At 40.6% G+C, this 23,544-nt stretch overlaps 1 protein-coding gene across 17 annotated transcripts in view; it reads right to left on the reverse strand.

Moving 5' to 3' along the window:
* LOC116103346 (RNA-binding protein 4) overlaps positions 1 to 23,544 on the reverse strand; it is a 71,448-nt gene that overhangs the window by 15,094 nt on the left and 32,810 nt on the right. For 2 of the 17 annotated variants that reach the window (XM_031389204.1, XM_031389211.1), the window contains exons 2-5: positions 22,341 to 22,763; positions 17,038 to 17,725; positions 14,932 to 15,266; positions 6,596 to 14,623 (exon numbers count right to left, since the gene is read on the reverse strand). In XM_031389204.1, the coding sequence (XP_031245064.1) occupies positions 17,046 to 17,725; positions 22,341 to 22,752 (1,092 nt within the window). In that variant the 5' untranslated portion in view covers positions 22,753 to 22,763 and the 3' untranslated portion in view covers positions 6,596 to 14,623; positions 14,932 to 15,266; positions 17,038 to 17,045. Of the gene's footprint in view, positions 1 to 116; positions 14,624 to 14,930; positions 15,267 to 15,368; positions 15,408 to 17,037; positions 17,726 to 20,983; positions 21,093 to 22,340; positions 22,764 to 23,544 lie in introns of those variants that run through there. The other 15 variants (XM_031389214.1, XM_031389215.1, XM_031389207.1 and 12 more) reach the window with 14 other exon arrangements.

Below are 23,544 nucleotides of genomic sequence, written 5' to 3' on the forward strand. Positions count from 1 at the left end.
GCAACCTTTAACTCTTCTGTTAGTGCTGGACTCTTAACATTGAAGCTAGTCTTCTGAAGTTGCTAGGACCATTGGGGTTTTGTTGTTGTTTTGGTTTGATTTTGTTTTGTTTTTCGGTTTTGTCTGACCTGTGATCGTGGTACAGCATTTGCTGAAATTTAGCCTTGTTTTATTCCACTCCTCCCACATTTTTTTTTGAAAAAAAAAAATAAATGTTTCTAATACTTAATCTTTTCTTAACTGAGTGACCATTATTTACCACTAGTGTCTTCTGAGTCTTAAGTTGTGCTTGAGCTTCAAAATTCAAATGTGTGAATGCCTAAAATGTACAGGGAAAAATTGAGCACAGCAATATGGTTTCAGAGGTTAACTAAAATCTTGAAACACTGGACACTTAGCAAGCAGAGGACCCACCAGTTCAGTTCCCTGCACCCACATGACAGCTTACAACCATCCAGTTCCAAGAGATCTGATGCCCTCCGGGTACTAGGCAAGCACTTTACTGTACACACACACACATTCAGGTATTCATACACTTAGTAAAAATTTTTTTAAAGAACAAACATTTTAGTGTTGGTCAACACCCTCCCTGATAGGTTTGATATCGCTCACTCTTCCTTTTCCTGTATATTTTAAGACAAATTATCCCTATGTAGCCCTGGTGGACCTAGAACAGTGTCTTGTAGAACAGACCACTCTCACACTTGTATTGTTACTCCTGCCTCCCAAATCTTGGGAGTAGACATAAGCCGTCATTCCTAGATGTTTATCCTTTGTTAATTGGGAGTGGGGGCACAGAGCACAAAAGAGCTGGCTAAGTAGCAAAGAGCATGGACTGTTCTTCAGAGGGGACAGGTTCAACTCATACTGGTGGCTCACAACTATCTTATAATTTCAGTTCCAGGGGAGTCGATGTTCTGACCTCCAAGGGTAGGTGCAACATGCATGAAGCAAAATGCCCATACACATAAATTTAAAATCTCAAAAATAATAAAAAATAAAAAATAGGAGGCTAGCTGTGTAGAGCACAAAGCTTGGGGTCAGTTCCCTAGACCTTTCCCAAGTGCATGTAAATTCCCTTATGAATTCTTAAAAGGGATTTCTTCTCAAAGTATTAATATTTCTGCTAGGGTTAGGCATTGGCTAAAATGAGCAAGATGGGTCTGTTTGTTTTAAGGGGGAGCTAGTTTTTAAGACAGTATTTATAGCTTACATTGGCCTTGAAATCATTATGTAGCTGAAGCTTTCCTTGAACTCCTACTGATCTTTCCCTTTTAATGCCTCATGTGCTAGGATTCCATGTATGGATCACCACACCCGAGCCACTAATGCAATAATGCTGCATCAGAAAAAAGTACTTTCTACAGAGAAACAAATATGCTGGGTCCATGGCATACACCTGTTTAAACACTCAAGGGAGAGTTGGGATTATCAGGAGGCCAGCCCGGGCTATGAGACCCAATCTCTGACAAACTGAACCATCTCTGCAGCCCCTCAATTTTTTAAGTTTGTATGTTTGTGTGTGTGTGTGTGTGTGGATAAGTGCCAGTGCAGAAGCATAGGTAGAGATCAGAAAACTTTCAGAGGTTGTTCACTCCCTGTCATAGGTCCTAGGGGACAGCAAATATTTATCTCACCAGCTCATCTAAAACTGTGTGTCTGTGTCTACGTGTGCATGTGTATGTGTGCGCACACATGCACAAAGACTGAAATAAGCCATCAATATGGGGTGTCCACCTGAACTAGCTGCCAACCAGTCCTAACTTTCCCCATCTCTGGTGTTCACCTAAGAACCCAGCTTCTCCAAGAGTCCTAGGAATCTGACCTCTAATCAGATTCTTGAAACATTAACCATTTTAGTTCTTGAAACAGGGTCACTCACATATGGCCTACCCTGGTCTCAGGCTGTTTCATAGCTGAAGAGGTCCTCTATCTCTTGATCATCTATCTTGCCTCCTGAGTGCTGGGATTATATACATGTAACTGTCTAGTTCTCTGTAGTCCTGTGGATCAAACCCAGGCCTTCATGTATATAGGTATGCAAGCACCTTACCAACCAAGCTACATCCCCAACCAAAACTTTTTTTATTTTTCATTTTTTGTTTTGAGACATTTCACTAATCCCATGCTGGCTTCTAATTTGCTATATAGCTGAAGCTGGACTTGAACTCTTGATCCTCCAACTTCTACCTCCAAGGTGTTAAAATTATAGGCAGGCATAAGCCTCAACAAACAATCTGAGAAATTATTTGAATCAATATTTTATAAATCTTGAGTTCCTGTATATTATTTTGAATGATAAAATAAATAAATCCTGCTTAAGGTTTACTGTCCCTCTGTATGGAAATGGTAAAATGAACATTCTAATTACATGTGAAATTTTCTTCATTTAGATGAGGGTGCTGGAGACTAAGCGTAAAATCTTATGTATGCCAAATGCCCCAAACCTATATAATAACCCCACCATGAACACATTATACAAGACTTTATTTTATGTGAATGGCTATTTTGCCTGCATATATAAACCTAGTGTCTATGGAGGCCAGAAGAGGGCACTGCACACTTTTACCAAATGAGTGCTGGAAAATCAAACCCTAAGTCTCTGTAAGAGAAGCCCCCGATCCTAACTTTTGAGATAGGATCTTGCTTACTTTGTTATCTAGATTGTCCTCAAACTCTGTCATCCTGCACTATCCTCTCTCATGCTTTCGTTACAAGAGTGTACCACCACTTCTGACTCCACATATTTTATACCTTACAATTTTCTGAATTTTTAAAAAAGCCAGAATGACAATCAGACAAGAGCCATGCCCACACTCCTACTAGCAAATGAAGTACAAAAGGCTCATGTTAATTCCAACATTGTACAGGAAAGTGAGATGGTCCCTGTTTTCACACAAAAGAAATTCAGACAAAGCCAGAGATTTCTTTGTGATTGGTATGCACAGCACCAGACAAAACTAAGATGTGTAGGAGTTGAGCCAAGTCATGGTAGTGCGTGCCTTAAGTCACAGGACTCAGGAGGCAGAGGCAGGAGTAGCTCTGTGTGAGCTACAGGATAGCCAGTACTACATAAAGACCTTGGATCAAAAAAATAGAACAATAAAATGTACAGGTATTGATGTCCCCAGACTCTCTAGTGGTATTCCCTATTTTTATTTGTGTGTGTATCTATGCAAACTATATGCCATGCGTAGACAGGTGTCCAAGGAAGCCAAAAGACAGCGTTGATACCCTGGAGCTAGAGTTACAGAAGGTTGTTAGCTACCACAGGGGTGGTGGGAACTAAACGCACATCTCTGCAAGAACAGCATGCCATCTCTCCAAGTGCATGGATTTTTATATAATCTAAGTGGCTAGTGACTACAACAACTTTGATGGTAAAATTATACAAAGAGTTTTTCTTTCACGTGCCCATAATAAATAAATATTGGGAAAGACTAAGTGTTCAACTTCTTAGAACTGCCAAAGGGTAAAATGTATTTATTTCTAAACCTCAGTTTTTACATGAGAAGCTACATGTTGTAGGTATAAAATTCCTTCCATTTACCAAGATAAAGTTCTTCTACATAGACTATTTTAGAGTCCTATGAGACTTCTCTAAATGTTCCTGAACTCCTTTATCTGCTGTTTGAACTCCTGCTATGCACCAGAATATGGTGATCAATGTATTCCTTCTAAAGAAATAAAACTTAATTCATTTGTGCTAAGCACTGTAAGAGCTAATGTGGAAACATCAGAGGACTACAGAGGCTGGCTGTCCCAAATGAAGGGGGAGAAAGACACCCACTAACTAAGAAGGCTTGAGCAAAGCTGCAAAGGAAACCATAAGAGTTAAGAGATGGGAGCCACTGACACTGAACCTTATAGTAGACTGAAGGAACTTCACTTTCACCTTGGAAGATACAGGCTTATTATAAACTCATTAATTTTTCTTTAGACATCACTTATGGAAGAGGGAAAGTATTAACAGTACTATAGACTAGGTTACTGTGCTGCTTAATGTTCTAAAGTCAGTAAAATGAAGATCACAAGAAAAGTACATTGTACATATAAAATGATCCACAGGTATAGATGCATTCAAGTGACAGTCTGGATGAAGGGCTTAAATCTCTGAAATCAATCAAGCTGGGTCTTCTGTTTAATAGTGGCTGAGGACCTGCTGTGGGCCAGGCCATGTCTGAATTGAATAGTACAGAACACAGTCCCTTGGAGAATGAGTATGACGGGTGGGTTAGGAATGTAGGTCTAAAATCAAAGCTGTGGGGTTAATACTATATACTGCACTGCAACCATTTACTTGCACTTAAAGACTGCAAAGCCTGATGAGGTGAAACGCACTTGTAAACCCTAGCACCCTGGCAGTAAAGGCAAAAGGATCAAGAATTTTAAGTTAGGCTGCAGAGATGGCTCAGTGGCAAGCTCACAACTAGTATAATGGGATCTGATGTCCTCTTCTGGCATGCAGGTGTACCCGCAGATAGAGCACTCAAACACAAAAAAGAATTTAAAGTTATCTTCCAGTACACAGTCTGGTTACATGAGTATCTATCTCAAAGAAGTGAGGGCCCAGGTTTCATTCCCAGCACACACATGGTGGCTCACAAGTATAATTCCCATCCAAAGGGATGCAACCCCTTCTTCAGACCCATGGGTACCAGGCACAAATATGGTACACATACACACTTGCAGGCAAAATAAATAAATAAGTAAATAAATTTTAAAAGCAGAACTACACTAGTCAGGTGTGGTGGCACATGCTTTTCTTTAATCTCAGTGGCGGAAGGTGAATCCTTGTATGTTCAAAGCTAAACAGCTTGGTCTACATGATGAGTTCCAGGCCAGCAAAGATAGAGATTCTGTCTCAAAAACAAAAAACCTACACTAATCAGTTGTTTACAGAGATATCAAATGTGAGGAATGATAAGAATTGAGGTAAGTTGCTGGCCCAGTTTGGGGGGAGTGGGAAAAATAATATCCCTGTCCTTTTGCCTCCATGATTTTCTTCCTGTGCTGTTTGAGGCAAAGCCCCCAAGCAAGGAACAGCCCTAGCAGCAGCATTCTGTGAAATATTGTAAATAAAAAGGAAGTAAATTTAAATATCATTTAAATGCCGATTTAAGTATCATCACTACTTGGGAGAAAGGGGGCCAGATTCCTTGAAAAGTTCTTTGTGCTGCTGCAATGCCTTTGTAGGGTTGGGAGAAAGGCACAGAACTAAAGCTCAGCTCTGCTTAGCCAAAAAAAAACAAAAAACCACCTGTAACAACAAAGCCTTGCTTCATCTTTTAGGTCTGCCCTGCCTGTGATAGCCTGTGACCTACTCCTTCCCTCTGATTCCCAATCACAAAGTGAAGACAGGCACAGGAAAGTATGCAATGCACTGCACAGAGCTTTTCCCAAGGAAATGAAGAGGATGCTTGTCTGCAAAATGGCTCTCCCAAGAGGGAAGCAGTCTGCCAAAGATTGGTTCCTGGCTTCAGTTTTTGACTCATATAGGAGCATCAGGAAATTCCCCATTCTTGGAAATTTGGGAGAGGGAGAGGAAAAAATACACACATCCCCAAGAAGAATTACCAATGTTAAAAGAATCTGTGCCAAGGTGGCCACACATTCCAGGAATTATGTAGACCAGACTGGGATCAGATTTGTGGCAGCCCTCCAGTTTCCCAAGTACTAGCTCAGTTTTGTGTCCTGCTCACCACATTTTGGTACAATATTAGGGACTAAATCTAGTGTCTCAGTATGCTAGACAAGCACTCTTATACTTGAGACAGAATCCTCTGCCTGAAACTTGGTAAGTTGCCTAGGATGACCTTGAACTGATTCTACATCGCTCAGGCAGCCCCTGACCTTCCAGATCCTCCTACCTTAGCCTCCGGAGTAACTTAAGATTGCTGGTGTCTTTATCAAGTCTTGTTATCATCGCAAATTCACCTTTTACTGTTATACCATTCCCTAAGGCACAACCCTGCAGTTCAAGAGTCTGATCTCTATTCTCAAGTATGTATTTCCTGGGGTTGGTGGGCCCCATGAATATATGTTGGACAGTTCACCCTTGGCTTTTTTACAATCTCCCAGTAGGTGAGTGTTTTTCTGTATAGCTTGATCCCTGCTGTGACATTTGACAGTATTTAAAGGATATGAGTGTTCTTAGTCTGTGTAGTTTTTGGTACTTACCCAGTTTTTTTGCTTACTCATTGACCATTCTTATAAAACTCAGAAAATTCTCTGCTATACCAATATATACCTCATATCTTATCTTTTCTTAGTCCTCCTTCTCAATAACCAGTAAGATTTATTGAGGACAACTGTCTAAAGAGAAATCACAAGAATGTTCAGGAAGCCTTGATATTAACAGAAATTACTAGATAAGGGTTTTTACAGTCCCACAATCTCAGGAAATACATACCTGAGAATAGAGATTGGTCTCTTGAACTGTGGGATTGTGACATAGGGAATGGTGTAATATTTGGGGGTTGGGAGTGTCACTAAAAACTGGCAACAGTGAAAGGTGAATCTGCAATGATAAAAACTTAAAATGTGTATGAGGTCAGTGAGATGAACCAGCAGGTAAAAGCCTATGACACAAGCCTCACAATCCAAGTTTAATCTTCAGAATACACAAGGCAGGACAAAGGTCAGGACTTCTCTTCAGACCTTCTTCACACTTGCACCATTTATATACATCTCCCCGCTCCTCTTTTCTCTCCTCTCTCACACATGTACATAGATGTAAGATGTTTAAAAACCAAGTGCATGAGTCATCAATAATCTTGGTTCTGAACAAACACCTGGACATGCCATCACACCCGTCTAGTGTCTGAAACACTTCAGCTCTAATCCAGACTATTGTGCCCTATGAATTACAGTGCTTTTATGCCTTCATAGAAACACAGTGGTTGAATATAGAAAAATGGACTTCTAATATTTTCTCATCGTTACTGTAGCACATTGGTGTATCACTGGCCTGTACTGTGTTAGCATGTTTCCTTCTCCAAATGGTTGTTTTAAGTTGCTGACTTCAGTTATAGTTTTTAAAACTAATTACATGAATTATGGTTTAGGATCAGGATAAATTTGTCCAACAATTTCTCAAATAGCCCTAGCTTGTGCCATTTTGTTTTCTGTATTTATACAAAATAGTAATATGCTCAGCACTGATAGTTATGAAATCAAAATAGCAAGCAACTCTGAAAAGTACTTAATACTGTTGATTAACATTTAAACTTTTATGTTAAATAAGTACAGACCAGGGAGGTGGCTCAGGATGAAAACTATCTATAATCCCAGCATTCCTACAGCAGGACAGAGGTGAACACAGAACTGACTTCAAAGAGCTTCAGAGCCAGCTAGTGCCATGTGCACACCCACATCCAGACACATGGACAGATACACTGCACAGAAGCGAAGAACTATAAAATGAGCACATCTCTCTCATCAGCATGCAAACTTGCTCATCTATAGTAAATAGACTTCTACTTATCTTTGCATATCCACATGGTAACAAATGTGTCACCAAAAATACAACAACACAAGGGGGGGCGGGGGGGGGGGTGACAAAACCTTAGCAGTTTCTCTGACTAAAAACTTAACTTTCTTTTCATCTTCAAAATGAGTTAGGCCTGGTTGTGCAGCTCTGTAATCCAAGGTATCCCAAGAACCTTAGGAGAACTTCAAGTTCATGTTCAGGATAGGTAATTTAACTTCAAAAGCTGAGTAAGCATGTGCAATGACCTATGCTTAATCTCCAGTACTGGAAAAAAGAAAACTCAGACCTACTGCTAAAAAAACAAACCCCTTATCAGGATTACCTACAATTACCTAAGGGATGGACAGACCCAAACGCAAAAAGGAAAGGGATCGAACATGTTTTAAAATGTGCCTGAAATAGAGCAGTTACCTAGAACTCTCTCCCCAGAGTCTATTTGCCGCTCATTCTAAATTTTTGCTAAATTTCATTAAAAAAAAAAAAAAAAATAGACCTCATTTACTAGAAAAACATGGACACATATTCATTACTTAAATTCTCCTCATCTTCTGTTTTTTTTGTTTGTTTGTTTTTGTTTTTTGTTTTCTGTTTTGTTTTGAGACAGGGTTTCTCTGTGTAGCCCTGGCTGTCCTGGAACTCACTCTGTAGACCAGGCTAGCCTCGAACTCAGAAATCCACCTGCCTCTGCCTTCCAAGTGCTGGGATTAAAGGCGTGCGCCACCACCACCCAGCTCTCCTCATCCTCTGAACACCATCATGCACTATAATTCAATACACCCTAACCCAAAATTCTATTTATTTTTACTATGTTCACTGTCCTTAATATAAAGCTTATTTCCATTAGTCTAGGTGGTGAAGACAGCATGTAAGACAAACAGAACATGAAATAATACAGTCTTTTAAAATAAAAATAAAAAAAAAGACACAGTTTAACTTTGGATTGCTAGAAATAAAAGCTGGATGAAAATAAGTTTTAAGAGAAAACTGAAGCAAGAGGCTTAGCTAGTAAAGGGACTTGCCATTAATCCTGACAACTTTAGTTCCATCCCCAGGACCTGGATAACCAACTCTTACAAGCTATCTTCTGACCTCCACATGCATGCCACAACCACCCACCCCTTCCACCCACCCCCACACACAATGTAAAATAGAAAATTTTAAAAATTAAAGCAAACAGTGAAAACAAACAATAGAAAGGTTTTGCTACAAACAAGTAAAAGTATCGAAGTTAACTGGTAAGGAAAATATAACCAAACTTTCTTTACATGAAAATAACAAATGTAATACTGATACATTGATCCAGTAAAAAAAGGAAATTATTTCACAGGAGATAAACCACAGCAAAGAGGAAGTGGCCCTAAAATGTGTGTGAGTGGACTGGCCTTATTCAGACTAATTTAGAGGGAACATGATGTGGGTTCAAATGCCTGAAAGCAGGCATATGTGGTGAGACTGCTAAAATGTGAGTAGTGGGTACCTGTAATCCCAGCACTTGGGAAGCAGAGGCAAGAGATAAACCATTTGAAGGCTACTAATACCAGATAGCAAGAATTAAAAACAAAATGGGATGGAGATGGCTTTGTCAGTTAAGAGCTCTGGCTGCTTTTCAAGAGAACCGTGGTTCAATTCACAGCACCTATTTGGCAGCTCACAACTATCCGTAACTATGTTCTAAATGATCTGATGCTGCCTTCTGGCCTCCAAAGGTACCAAGCATGCATGTGTTACATATACTAAAATATATGCAGGCAAAATGCCAAACCAACAAAGAATACACAAAACTAAATTGGGAAGGGAGCTGGAGGGATGTCTGTGTGTAAAATGCTAGCTATACAAGCACAGCTTAAGAGATGATTCCCCAACACCAAGTAAGAAGACATCCCAGGAACAGGAACAGAAACAAATAGGATCCCAGGGGAGTTGTCTAACCTAAAAAGGGAATATTCAGGTTCACTAAGATACCCTGTCTCAAAAACTGCAGTAGGGCTGGGCAAGGTGGCATACTTTTAATCCCAGCAAATGGATCTCTATGAATTTGAGGCCAGTCTAATCTACATAGTTTCAGAACACACAAATCTATAAAACAGAGACCCTGCCCGGCCATCTGCTTGGAAAACAAAACAAAACAAAACAAAACAAAACAAAACAAAAGCAACGGAATTGAGACTGCTCAGCCGTTAGCATGCCTGCACTCCCCATACATAAACACAAAATTTAAGAACATTTTAAAAAATTATGTAGAGCCCTGACATGGTGGTACACACCCAGCACTCAAGGGATAAAGACCAGTGAATATGAGTTAAGAGGCCAATATGGTCTACATAACAAGTTGGGAAACCAAGGCTACATACAGACCCTCTCCAAAACAAACAGTGGAGAACATCTATTTCAAACTCAGGTCTCACACACATTCAAACGTATGCATAAGCTTCTTTACCTTCAACACACATAACAGGAATTCACTGTATTCATTAGCACTCATGAAGCTCTAGGTTTAGCCCTATAAACCTAACTATATTCTTGCTACAAAGTTTCCAAGTTGCCCACAAAAAAAAAAAATCAAACTGTTACTAGACTAAGAAGATATAGGTGAGGAGACAGATATTACCCGTTATGACTAATAGGCCCCCATGGGTTCAATTCTGAAAAGCAGATGTTGGATTATGTGACAAATGGACAAGGTAGCACCAACGGTTCCTCTAAAAAATAAAACATTTCAAATTACAGCAAATCTATCAATACTCAAAGCACTCCAACCCAATTTATTCCATGACTAATTCTGCCCTGAGGGGATAAGTTAAACTGGTCTAGAGCAGTAATTTTCCTAGAAACACAGGGTATTATAGGTAGGAGACATCCTGTCTTCATGTCAGGCCTTCAGTTAAAAAAGTCACAGTGGCGGGCAGTGGTGGCACAAGCCTTTAATCCCAGCACCTGGGAGGCAGAGGCAGGCAGATTTCTGAGTTCGAGGCCAGCCTGGTTTACAGAGTGAGTTCCAGGACAGCCAGGGCTACACAGAGAAACCCTGTCTCGAAAAAAAAAAAAAAAAAGTCACAGTGGTACACCCCTCTAGTGCCAGCGCTTGGGAGGAGAGGCAGGAGATCTATGAAAATATGAGGACAGTCTAATCTACAATAGCAAGCTTTAGGACAGGACATCGTAGAGACCCACCTCAATAACACCAAAAGAGAAAGAGAGAGAGGGAGGGAGGGAGGTAGGAAGGGAGGGAGAGAGGAAGGCAGGCTGGCTGGCAGGTTGACAGGAAGACACAGAGAGAGGGAGGGAGGGAGGGAGGGAGGAAAAGGACCATAATTCCCTAGCTATATTGTCGCTGAGGTTCTGTTTACTATGCATGTGCTGTGTATGAATATTAATGTGTACATAAATGAGTCAGAGGACAACTTTCAGCAGCCATTCTCTCCTTCTACCAAAGGTTCTGGGGATTGAGCTTAAGCTGTCAGCTTTAACGCACTCAAGCAGCTCACTGGCTCTTTCAGAACAGATTTAAAATCTTTCAGCTAAGTAGTCATTTAGAAATCAAACTCAGCTACTCACCTCACACTGCAAATCAAGTAAATTTAAAATGCGGGAATAGAAAGAAGACTCAAGAATTAAACAATTACTCTTCTTGCAGAGGATCAGTCTTAAAAACTATAAATATACTTCTATTGTGTGCATGTCCCATTCTATTCGTGGTACTTTGCTGTATTACCTCAAACTAAGACAAAACACTATTCCAACTGTCACTCTATACTAGCCTAGACTAGCCTGGAAACTCCATCATTATGTACTGTTTATCCAGAGTGACCAGAATACACACCATCATTCTCTTTCAGCATCCTAAATGCCATTATAGGTATACATAGTATATTTATATTTCTTGTCAAGTTTCTTCTTCTCTAATTAAAAAAAAAAAATCTGTACTTGATAATTCAACTTTTGAATCTCCAAAGGAACCTCACATTTTTGAGACATCTCCTCCTGAAACTCTCCTGCTTCAACCTAATAAGCCTGCTTATTCTCTAAATGCACTAGAGACTAGGTCTTGGACTGCACTACCATCATTCTGGGAAGTCAATCTTTACCTCAGTATGACCTCATGCATTAAGAGAGCTGAAAAAAATAATCCCAACAACTGAAAATAGCTTTTCATTCTCATAGCACACATGACCTACACCTATCACTATTCCTTCCTCCTTAGGTCGACATTAGTATTAATGCATTCAGGTAAGGAGGGCTGAGCTCAGCATTACCAAGTCAACCCTGCTTCAGAAGAGTCCTAAAAACTTCAGTCAACCTTGGTCTAGTGTACAAGGTATAGCTCAGAGGAAGACCATATTCTTGAGTCTTAATGAGGCCCTATGAAAAGACCTTAGTGCCAAAAACAAAATATCTACCACTACTTGAGAACTCCCTGACTACCCTCATAGCATCTTTGATCCACTTAGAACCAGAATGGATCATACCTTCAATACAAATAGTGTGACCATTCCAGTCACCTATTCTCCTTCCAAGGACATACCAGATTTCTGTATACCCAAGACTGGGGACATGTGGGGAGGGGTGAGGCAGCTCATGGAGGCAAAGTGAGTTTAGGCTTGATGCCCTTATTGATATGCATTCTCTACACACTCTATACATGGTAAACAGGAGAGTCCAAAGCCAGCTCACAGATGCTCATTGTTAGTGAATAAATCAATAGCAGAGGAGTGCTAAGGAAAAGTGTCTACTATTAAAGTATTTTTCTTGAAACAGACTCGTGAGGTCAGTCATGCCAGTACTATCCTTATCTACTTACACATCAGTGTAACCTCATGGAATGCTCACTCACTTAACTGTTAACTTACACTAAAATAATTTCAAATCACTTTAATGCTGGAAATCAGTTGTATTCAGTTTCTACAAATTGTTGAGACAAGTTCTCATATAGTATAGGTTAGCCTCTAACTCTGGTTCTGAACCTGTAGATCACAACACCTTTGTGTTACAAGAACCTTCCCTTTCACAGGGGTCTTAGATATTTACATTGCGATCCATAACACTAGCAAAATTAGTTACGAAGCCTCAACCCAATTTTATGGTTGAGGGTCACCACAAACTGGGAAACTTCATTAAAAGGTTTTCATCATTAGGAAGGTTGAAAACCACACTGCTCTAACTGGTTACATAGCTACAAATAAATATAGCCTGGGAGTCCACCTCCCCAGTGCTAGACTACATAAGTACACTACCATGTCAGTAGTTGTTCAAGTGCTAGAGATCAGGCCCAGGGTTTCAAGCATGCTGAATATGTTATCAACAGAGCTACACCAGCAGCCCCAACTCATACTTTTCAATTCACTGTTTTCCCATGCCACTTTATAGAGTTTTCCAGCAAGTCGATGAGTAGAAGAATTTTGTTTGCTGAACCACATTATGTAACATGGTTAGTATTGAACTCTGAATCGCTTCACTTTCAAGTGCTGCTGAGATTACAACACTGTGCTATCACATTCAATAGCTTTTCCCTTTCTATGTGCACATGCATGTGTGCCAGAGTAAACATGTGGATGTCAGAGGACACAGTGTAGAAGTTATTTCTCCACCAGGTGGGTTCCAAGTCATCAGGCTTGCCAACAAGCACCTTCTATCTTAAGTAGACAGAGTAAAAGTTCAAAACCAGTCTGGGTACATATGCACATCTTTCATTTAAAACAAAGCTCTGAGCCAGCCCAGCCCCAAGTGATGAAAACATTGCTAAGTGTTAAAGGAATCAGTCTCTTAAAACAAAAAGCAAGATAATTCAGATAAATTTTCATCTCTCTGAATGTTTTAGTAATGTAAAAAGTATAGCACAATGTAGTGTGCACACTTTTAGCCCCAACTACTCCCAAGTTGAGAGGCAGGAGGAACACCTGAGCAACATGGTGAGAAACCACCAAGGCCTATTCTAACAAAAGTCAATAAAAACAATCCATTCAGACAGGATGCTCCATTTATATGCAATTTTATCTTATTTGTGAGGTTGGGTCTCACTAGTCAGCTCTGACTCTCCTAGAACTCAATATGTAGACTAGACTGGTCTTGAACTCAAGAGATCTGCCTGCCTCTGCTTTGCAAATGGTAGAAAAAGGGCATACACCACCACACCCAGATCTAAGTGTTAAGAGCTAAGACAAAGGAATATGCCCAAATCCTGGCTTGGTATATCTTTTATTTCTGCTTCTCACCCTATCCCTCCAAAAAGCTCTAAAATCCCCAGCACCTGGGTCACCATCTGTGAAAGGATCCTCAAGCCTGTAGAATCAACAAATCTTAAGTCTCTCATCTTCTGAGACTGTGCCATTCCCAACCATCACATCAAGAAATTGTGCTAAAACTATAAGTGCACAACAGTAGAAAGAGGAAACAACATAGGTGTGAACCTTTCCAAGATAGTGGCAAAGAAAACCAACTCAGCCAGGAAGGAAAAATTTGCTTAGAAAAACATTTCCTAGAAAAATTGAAGGACATATATGTCACCTAGCACAGGGTCTCACACTACAAAAAAGTTACCTTTGTCCAAAGACAGCTGTCATAATCCTAGCCATGTATAAATTACAATGAATTAGAGATAGACAGAAGCAGTTAGTAGAAAAACTTGAAGTTGCCCAAGGCAAAAGCAGCTCTTTTTATCTCTATCATCTTTATTTCCTTTTGTCATTTGTGAGCCCTTTACAAAAAACATGCCTGGCATACCATAGGTATCCAGTAGTGACCAAGTAAAAGATTCTGAGACATAGCCTTATATTATGTTAAAGTAAAACATGGAAAATAAATTGTTTTAATAAAAGCATGACACTAGACAGTGGCTCCTCACTGCATTCAAATACTTGTCCTCACTGTTGAAGACTCAGTAAGTTTATCAAGGACTTATAAAGGACCTGCTGCTGGCCCTTTATACCTCACCTAAAGGCATTAAGTACAAGCTCTGAGATGCTTGTGGAACTACTCATGTAGTCTCTTGATTTTGACAGAACTATACAAACAGTGAAATGCAACATGAGGTAGTTCTGGCCTATGGCGTAGCTAAATAGACTCTGGTGGGAGCCATACCTTCGTTTTTCCCAAAGATGAAAGCTACCTCTTCTTCCTCAAACCTTCACCTTTTTCCTGAAAATAAGTCAAGGAAGATATGTTTACTGAGTGTTAACAGCAGATGCGAGTACACACAATGATTATTCCTCCAGCAAAACGTCTTCATTGAAACAAAGATGCCTACTTGAGATCTGTATAACCTCTTTTTTTATTTAGTACCTAAAGTCATCTACTATTTTAAAAAGCAAAATTTAAAGGCCCCAGTGTTAGCCAAAGCTAAGTAGCTTAAACTTTAAAACACTCCCCCATCTTCTGTTCAGGGTACAAATAAACAAAGAACCCAGAAACAAGCCCAAACAAGAACTTTCTCAAAGCACACATACCCTAATTTGAAAAACCATTTATTTCACTGGAAAGTACTCCAAATTTCTAAGTCTAGTCTTTGGAGGAGACAGCATAGCCCCCCACCAGTTTCTGCACAGGAGGCATGCTGGGAGAACAGAACTCGAATAGGAAGCTACAGAAGAATAAACAGAGAACAGGAAGTTAAGCAGGAGAGAGCATAGGAAAGAGAAAGAACTTAACAAGGTAAATTAAGGTCCATGGTTCCTGAGGGGCTGAACGCACAGAGCCGAGAACGTCCCGGAGATGGGGTACCATGAAGGGTGTATTCTCATGCACAACCGCAGCTCGGAATTTCAGCCCACACACATCCCACCTGAAAGAGAGCACAGTACAGGGGCTTTACAGCAAAGCTCAAAAGGGCTTTCCCACTTAGAACTTCAAAGAACATCTTACAAAGTCATGCCTTGATACTCACTTTAAGTTTACTTGTACCCTTTCCTAGTATCAACAATTCCTAAAAATGAGAAGAGCTTGAAGGTCAGAAAATCATTGGAAGGCGAAACAGTCCCAACAAAGGCCTTAGTCCAAATCAAACAGCAAATCTTATGATAGTAGGAAGGTATTCTATTACTCTCAATGTTAGCATCATTAGCATTCCCAAAATAAGGTGATTCTACGAACTCTTCAGAGAACAGAAAAAAACCACAAAGTTCCAATTAAGCCTCTGGAGTAAAAAGTCAACAAATAGTATGTTTCAATATAAGAATTACTGCCAAGGACACTGAACATGTTTGAAGGATTATACATCAACTTTTAAAAGAAGATGTAAGCTACATCAAGTCATTTAAGTTTCTCTTCCAGCACAATCCTAGTCAAATGATCAAATGAACTCAATCCGTAATTTCCTATCCAATGGCCCTGGGCAAACCACATATCTAAGTATCTGTACCACAAGATTAAGGATCTATGGCAATATGAGGAACACAGTAGGGCTCCTCAAAACTAAAAGAAAATTACCAAGTACAACCACAATCTTGAAAAAACAAAAACAAACAAAAAAACCTACAGGCCAAAGCTAACAAGAAGCATCAAAAGAGACTATAGTCAAAACAGAAGTACCACCACGGTGGTGAACACCTATAATTTCAGCACTCAAGATTGAAAGTAGACTGCCAAAAAACTGTGTTCGAGGCCAGGTGATACTACAAACTTAGACCCTGTCATGGTCATGGTCATGGTCAAATGGACACAGGTGAAGTTGTTGAATAATGTCCTTGATAAGATGAGGGAGTTATGTGCTCATGGTAAAGTTCCTTCCTAGATTTCAACACTACCAATGAATAAACATAGATATGCACGCAGACTTATATTGCCATATTACCTTAAGTTGAAGATGTCAAACCCAGGGTCAAATATTAAAAATCTGAATAAAATAAGAAGCTACAACACAAGAGAATAAAAGATAACAAAAGCAGACCCTTAAGGACATGAAGCTAGGCTGAGCAGCTAACTGGACTTTGAGTTCATGCCAGACTCCTCTATGAGAAGTGTGTTTTCTACTATTTTCTGCCTCAACTTATCACTAATTAAGTTCTTTAAATGCCTAAGACTAAGAGACCTTTGAGAATGAGAAATATATTCAAGATTAAGATGATTCCGTTTTGTAGATCTTCCTAGGACTTGAACAATAATCAGCCAACTAATTACAAACTTTATAATAGTGGTCAGACCCTTCCACAGCATAACTGGATCACAGCAACTTGTAAAAACTAATGCCACAACAGCTAAGAAATCCAATAGACTGAGAAGCAGGGCACCTAACTAGTCTGAATGTCTGCATCCCAGATCAAGTTACCACATGCAGGTTTGACCCAAGATTCACCAGTATACAGCTGTTTGTTCTTCCAGACACAATTACAAGGAGAATGACCCCCACTATTAAAAGCCCTGGAAAAAATAGACACAAGAGCAAAGGATGTTTACCTCAAACTTCAGCATTAAAGATTTGTCTGTAGACTGAACCATGCTAGTAACCTCACCCTAGCTCTGCAGTAGCAAGCAAGCAAAGCAGCTTAATTGGAGCCTTTTAGGCCACAGGAGGGATGGCAAAACCAACAGGTGACACCCTCCACCCCCACTCTCACCTCAAACTTTAAAAGGCTGAGTACCGCGCCCGATCCACATACTGCTCCCGCTCATACCGGGCCATGTCGTACAGGGAATTCCGAGCAGCTGCTGAAGCTTGGGATAACTCACTGTCATGCCCGTAACCGTAACCGTAGCCCTCTCCAACAGTGGGGACTGGGCCTGTAGCGCGACGCAGGGGGCTCCGATCCCGCCCGTAATATGAAGTAGAAGCTGCAGTACAAGCAGCAGCTGCTGCTACTGCAGCAGCAGCTCCTGAAGGCGGCAACAGATGTCTATTGTAGGGATCGAGAGAGGTGGAGGTGAGGTGACTGGCCATGGCTGTGTTCTGGACTTGTGGCAGCTGAGACAAAGTCTGCTCTGCATAGTTACTATATGCAGAGGCAGCTGCAGCTGCCACTGCCTCATAGGACCGGGCAGCACGGCAGCGCTTGTAGTAGGCATCGAGCGCTCCGTACGTGTTGTTGTAATACAATGAATCCCCATAACTCATGGTGTAAGGCGTACGAACTGCTCCATATTGCTCATTATATTGCTCGGTCAAGTCTGCCACGCGGCCCGAACGATCTATTGGACACTCTTTGGACCAGTGCCCCTCTTTCCCGCACCGATAGCAGCCGCTCTGGTCTCCCATCCCGGGCGCGGTCCTAAGCCGGCTGGTGGACAACTGCACGTGCATTCTTTTGCCTTGAAGAAACAGACGCAAGAAGGGTTGCTATCACAAAGTAATAGCCCAAATCCCTTCCCCAGCCACTGGTCACCTAAACAGCTCTCGATGTGTGGCAAACTGACAGACTTTAGTTAGGGGCTTGGCATAAATGACCTGATTTCAAGCAAAGGTCAAGCAGATGAAGAAGAAATATTGTAACTACTAACACCAACTTACTAAGAATTCTACTCCTACACAGAGAAGAGGTTTCATCCACTGCTGACTGGACAAATACTTATCCCAGTGGCCCAATACAAAAGAAACTCAAACTAGCATGCTCTGATCTCTCAATTTCTATATCAAGACCGATTCCACTAAACAGGAAAAAATTTTGAGCCAATGTTATGCATCAATACCCCAAAATACAAGTTACCATCACTTAAGAATGATCGGGATGTGTTCCAAAGCTGAGCCTGGGAGTACGTTTCAAGCTAGATCTTTTGGAATAGCCACGAATTAAGGAAGTCTGGGGTCACAAGATAAGGTAGAAGTAATCTTTATAAATTGTTCTTTCTCATCTGATAATCCATCCTACTAGGGATTCTTCAAAATTTGACTCTCCCAAGTCAGAGGGTCAAAGGAAAATTGGGCAGGCTGTCAACACATTCACACACAGGAAGTGCACTTTAATAAAAGAGGACAAGAATAACCAATAAACCTAATAAAAGGTACAAAGAATAACCAACAATGTTAAGTGAAATAAACTGCTCAGAGTAGCAGAATTAAAGTGCTTCCTTGTATAAGAGAGAAGAAGAAAAAAGCTGGGCATGGTGGCACATGCCTTATCCTAGCACTCTAAAGGCTGAGGGCAGAGGATGGTTAAGCTGGAACCCCAATTTGAGTTACAAAAAAACTAAGTAAGAATGTGAAATTCTAAGAACGTGCTCCAAAAATGAAAAATAGTTCTAAAAGCCATAATAAAAGTAGTTAACTTTTAGGATAAAAGTTAAAACTAAATTCTCAATCTTTCACTGAAGAAATTTCTACTAATGTCAATTTACTGGCAAATGAATTCAAAAGGGATCTAAATCCAGCAAAATCTTAACAATGTAATGACATACAATGCAACGAACACCCCTCTTAAAAGAGATGAAAAGAGAGAGAAGGGGGCTTGAAGAATGACGCAGAGGTTAAGATCACTCACTGGCTGCTCTTCAGAGAAGACAGGTTCTGACCAACACTCACATGGCAGATCACAACCATCAGTAATTTGTTTCCAGGGGACCTGATACCCTCTTCTGACAATACATATAGTGCCAAGCACACATGTGGTGCAAATACAAACATGCAGGCACTGAGTACAAAATAAAAATAAAAAATAATTTTCAAAAAAGGTGACAAGAGTCAGGTAGTGGTGGCACACCTTTAATCCCAGAACTTAGGAGGCAAAGCCAAGCATATCTGCGTTCAAGGCCAGCCTGGTCTACAGAGTTCCAGGGCAGCCAGGGCTACACAGAGAAACCCAAAAAAAGCTGGGCAGTGGTGGCCCATGCCTTTAATCCCAGCACTTGGGAGGCAGAGGCAGGCGGATTTCTGAGTTCGAGGCCATCCTGGCCTACAGAGTGAGTTCTAGGACAGCCAGGGCTACACAGAGAAACCCTGTCTAGAAAAAAAAAAACAAAAAACAAAGACCAGTGACTAGAAAGATACGGGTTCTCCAGCAGCAGAGAAAGTGATAAAAATAATCTCTCATGCAAAATCAAAATTAGATTCTAAAAAATTAGAAAAGAGAGCAAAGGAACAAAATACAAAACCAGTAAATCTCCATAAATTTAGGCTGCAGATCATCAAAAGAAGATAGGCAATTAGTATGTACAAACCATAACAACTAGCCTGGAATTTGCCCAGGAGACTACTTTTTAGTACATAACAAATTAGAGAAAAGGCATGCAACCAAGAAACCAACAGACGTATTTAAGACATAAAAGTATTTGATAAATGCCCTGATCTAATAATTTGTAGACTCTGGTGTCCAAAAAAGGAACTAAATCTTTTAAATCTAAAATTAATATTCTTCAAGTAGGCAAACAAAAAAGAAAATGTACCAAATTATAATAAAAAGGAAAAAGATCTGTCAGGTAAATAACATTACTCAACACACAGGCTTAATCAATTATTAAGAAATGAAACAGTAATATGCTAAGGGCTTGGGGAACACACGCCTAGAAGAGACTGGAGGCAGGAAAATGGCTTGAGCCCAGGAGTTTAAGGGCATCCTGGGTAGTATAAATGAAGAAGGAGGGAGAAGAAACTGTCTCCAGGTGTGGCTCAGCAGCACAATGCCCTGGGCTCCATCCATTTCTAAAACCACTTTCTAAAAATATATTAAGGGAAATAGTGTAAAATTAGCCAGACATAGGTCAACATCAGAGTCCGAGATTTGGATACCCAATTACTTGCCCGCAAACACACCACACTGTCCCCCTCCCTTTACACAGGGACCTGCCACTAGCACACACTTCTTTTGTGACTGAAGTGCTCCAAGAATTAGGTATCATATCACAACCGTTCACAAAAGCAGTCTTTGCTTCCAATTAAGTTGTTGACAAAATAACTCTAAGCTTGCCAATTAAAAGAGAAAAGCAAACTAGACCTGAGAGACCTGTGACATTTTTAGTAATACACAACAGTGCCCATGACACAGGGCACTTGTCACATGGGGATGAGGGAGTCGGACTCTCAGAAACATTTAAGGCAAGTGAACAAAGGTGGCAGCAAAGCACCATTCAAAAGGAGAACTGGAGCTTCTTTCTACTCCTGCTTCTCTACTTTGCCCCTTGCTCCCTTGTGGCCCCTCCTCTCCACATGGTCATGGCCGGCCCCTACTTCTCTTCTCTCTCCTTCTCTCTGCCTTTCTCTGCCTCTACTACCCTCTTAACTTCCTTCCCCATGCCCTGAATAAACTCTATTTTATACTTAAAAAAAAAAAAAAGAAGAGGTACTGAACAAAGAACTAGCCACTACTTTGTGTCAAACAGCTAGAACTCAGGTTTGAGTTCTCGGGGGCTCTGTGCACACATAAAGTTATATATATGATTTTAAAAAGAAATACAGTTATAGATCTGGTGGGATGGCTCAGCAGTTAAGAGCACTTCCCGTTCTTCCAAAGGTCCTGGGTTAAATTCCTAGCACCTGAATCATTTTGTGGCTCACAACTATCCGACTCTAGCTCTAGGGAATCTGACACCCTCTTCTTTTGACCTCTAGAGGCCACACACATAAATCTTTCAAAAATCTTTGTGTTCTTCTCCTTTTTATTCATTTACTTTTTTTAAAGAAACCCAGCTATGAGTTACAGGATTATGCTGTCATCTGCAAGTTCACAAACTGTTTGACTCTTGGAGCCTAAAAGGATGGAGGAGAGGAGTTGAAAGTTCAGCAGGCAATTCAACATTCAACCAATTTTTTTTGTTGGTAGTGTTTTGGGTTTGGTTGGTTTTTTTTTTTTTTTGGTTTTCATGAGACAGGTTTCTTTGTGTAGCTTTGGTTGTACTAGAACAGGTTGGCCTCAATCCACTGGTCTCTGCCTCTCAAGTGCTCGGACTAATTAAAGGCATTTGCCACCACCACCCAGCTTCAACAATCTTTTAAATGCCGCTCTTGACAAGAAACTTTTAATCTTAAAACAAAATTCCTCCCAAATCAAATGATAATGCACATCAACACCCAAGCTGCCCTCCACGCATACAAACAATTCAGCTAACCAGGACTCCATGGTAGTAACACATAAACTAGCCCAAGATGTCTGAATCAATCAACCCCACATGCATACGAGACAACTGGAAGACAGACCACTGTTTCTCCAAATCCCAATGTCTCCTACCTAGGTTCTTTAAAAAAAAAAGAAAGAAAGAAAAGAAATCAGTCTTCTAAGTGGTTTTTCAAATATAACTCCTTGGCACAAATGTACAACAAAATTAAATACAGCCACATCTTTCAAAGCTCATTATTTTTACTGAAAAGAACTGAGACAAGAGGGTAAGCTCAACCCAGAATTCTGTCCCTACAAGTGACATTTTCTCCTGATCTTCCTCTATCAAGTGCAACACAATGGTGATGCTGTGTTGAGCCAGTAAAACCAAAGGGAAGCACTTTGCAATATGCTCTAATACGGAGGGGGCGGGATGGGGCAGCAGGCGAAGTCTTCAGAGAAATGATTTCAAAGGCTCAAAGACTTAAAAGGCTCTACTTAAAAGCCAAGCTTCCCCCCATCATCATTCTCCATTTTATGAAATTTATCATACATTTCTTGCATTGTTTCTGAAGGCTTCACAAAAAAGAGGTTGAGGGTCAGTGGACTTCATTCACAGAGTAAAGAAGCCCTTGTCATCTAACTACCTGAGTTCTACCCATGGGACCCACATGGTAGAACAAATTTGCCCAAGCTGTCTCTCAACCTCCACATGCATGCTGACGAACACATAAACATAAAACAAACAAACAAACAAACATAAAATAAACAAAATCTTTTGTCCAAGTGTATCACCCATCCTTCATCAGCCAGCAAAATCCTTCCATCCCAATTCCTTCCTTTTTTCAACCAATTAATTTGTAACAGCCTTGTACTGAGCACTCTACCAAAGAGCGATTCACCTTGAAACTCTGTGTTGTCAAGGCCCCTGATGGCCTCCACCGCATCCTCTGCCCGCTCCATGTGTACAAAGGCATAATCTTTCACGATGTCACATTCGATGACTGGGCCGTACTCCTCAAACTTGGCCCGCAGCTCTTGGTTGGTACAAGTGGGGCTGATGTTGCCCACGTGTAACTTGGTGGAAGCTTTACTCTTATTCTTGCTGGCTTCCACATTGATGTTCACTCCGTGCAGCTTGTAGTGGTGCAGGTTTCGGATGGCATCCTCAGCGGCCGTCTTGTCCTCTATGTGCACAAAGCCATAGTTCTTAATGATGTCACATTCCAGCACCTTCCCGTACTGCTCGAAGAGTGAGCGGATCTCCTGCTCTGTGGCCTCCCGGGGCAGATTTCCAATGAACAGCTTCACCATCTCCACACAGCCTGCAAGTAAAGAAACAAGATTTTTAAGAGAAGACCTCAAGTCCATAACAGCTATTTAAAAACTAATATAAAAAAAAAACTCAAATAAATGGCTCCCATCATCTCCTTTCACTTTAGCACATAGTCCTAACAGTTTTCTCCTACAGGCATGCTCTCACATCTCCAAACAATAATGAATGGGAAGTTCAACAAGAGCCTGCTTCTATTCCTACAAGTTCTATAACAGAGGAAAACTATAACAAGGCAGACTTTTGTAGACAAAGGAGATTTTGTGGTGCTAAGGCTCAAGCCTACAGCGCAGTACATTATAGGCAAGTATTCTGCCACTGTTTACACATCCCATACCTCAAACGAAAAAGCAATATCGCTCTAAAAGCTACAGGTACTGAAAAGCTACTCATTGACAACATTAGAAAACAAGATTCTAACTATTAGACTTGCTAATTATAATTACTTAAAATTAGCTCTTTCTCTCTTAGCAACCATTTCTGGAAAGGTGGGCCTTAGAATAACTACGTTCAGGAATTTTACTCGAAGGAGTGAATTCTGGGATCAACCGGATAAAAAATATGGGAAATATAGAAAGTGCCTGAGTAAGGGAAATCCTTTTGGGGAACATGTCATTACAGGCTCCTACAGAAAAACTGGTCAAAGACTGGTGCTACAGTTTGGCAAGGAGGCCAACAATGCCCCGGGGCATGGGAGATTCTGGAGTTTAAACCTAAAAGTTATCTAGTCGGAAACAGCAAAGGAGAATGAGTAAAGCAGAGTGTAAGGTGGA

This window comes from Mastomys coucha, unplaced genomic scaffold (assembly GCF_008632895.1).
Source record: "Mastomys coucha isolate ucsf_1 unplaced genomic scaffold, UCSF_Mcou_1 pScaffold21, whole genome shotgun sequence".
Classification (NCBI taxonomy): domain Eukaryota; kingdom Metazoa; phylum Chordata; class Mammalia; order Rodentia; family Muridae; genus Mastomys; species Mastomys coucha.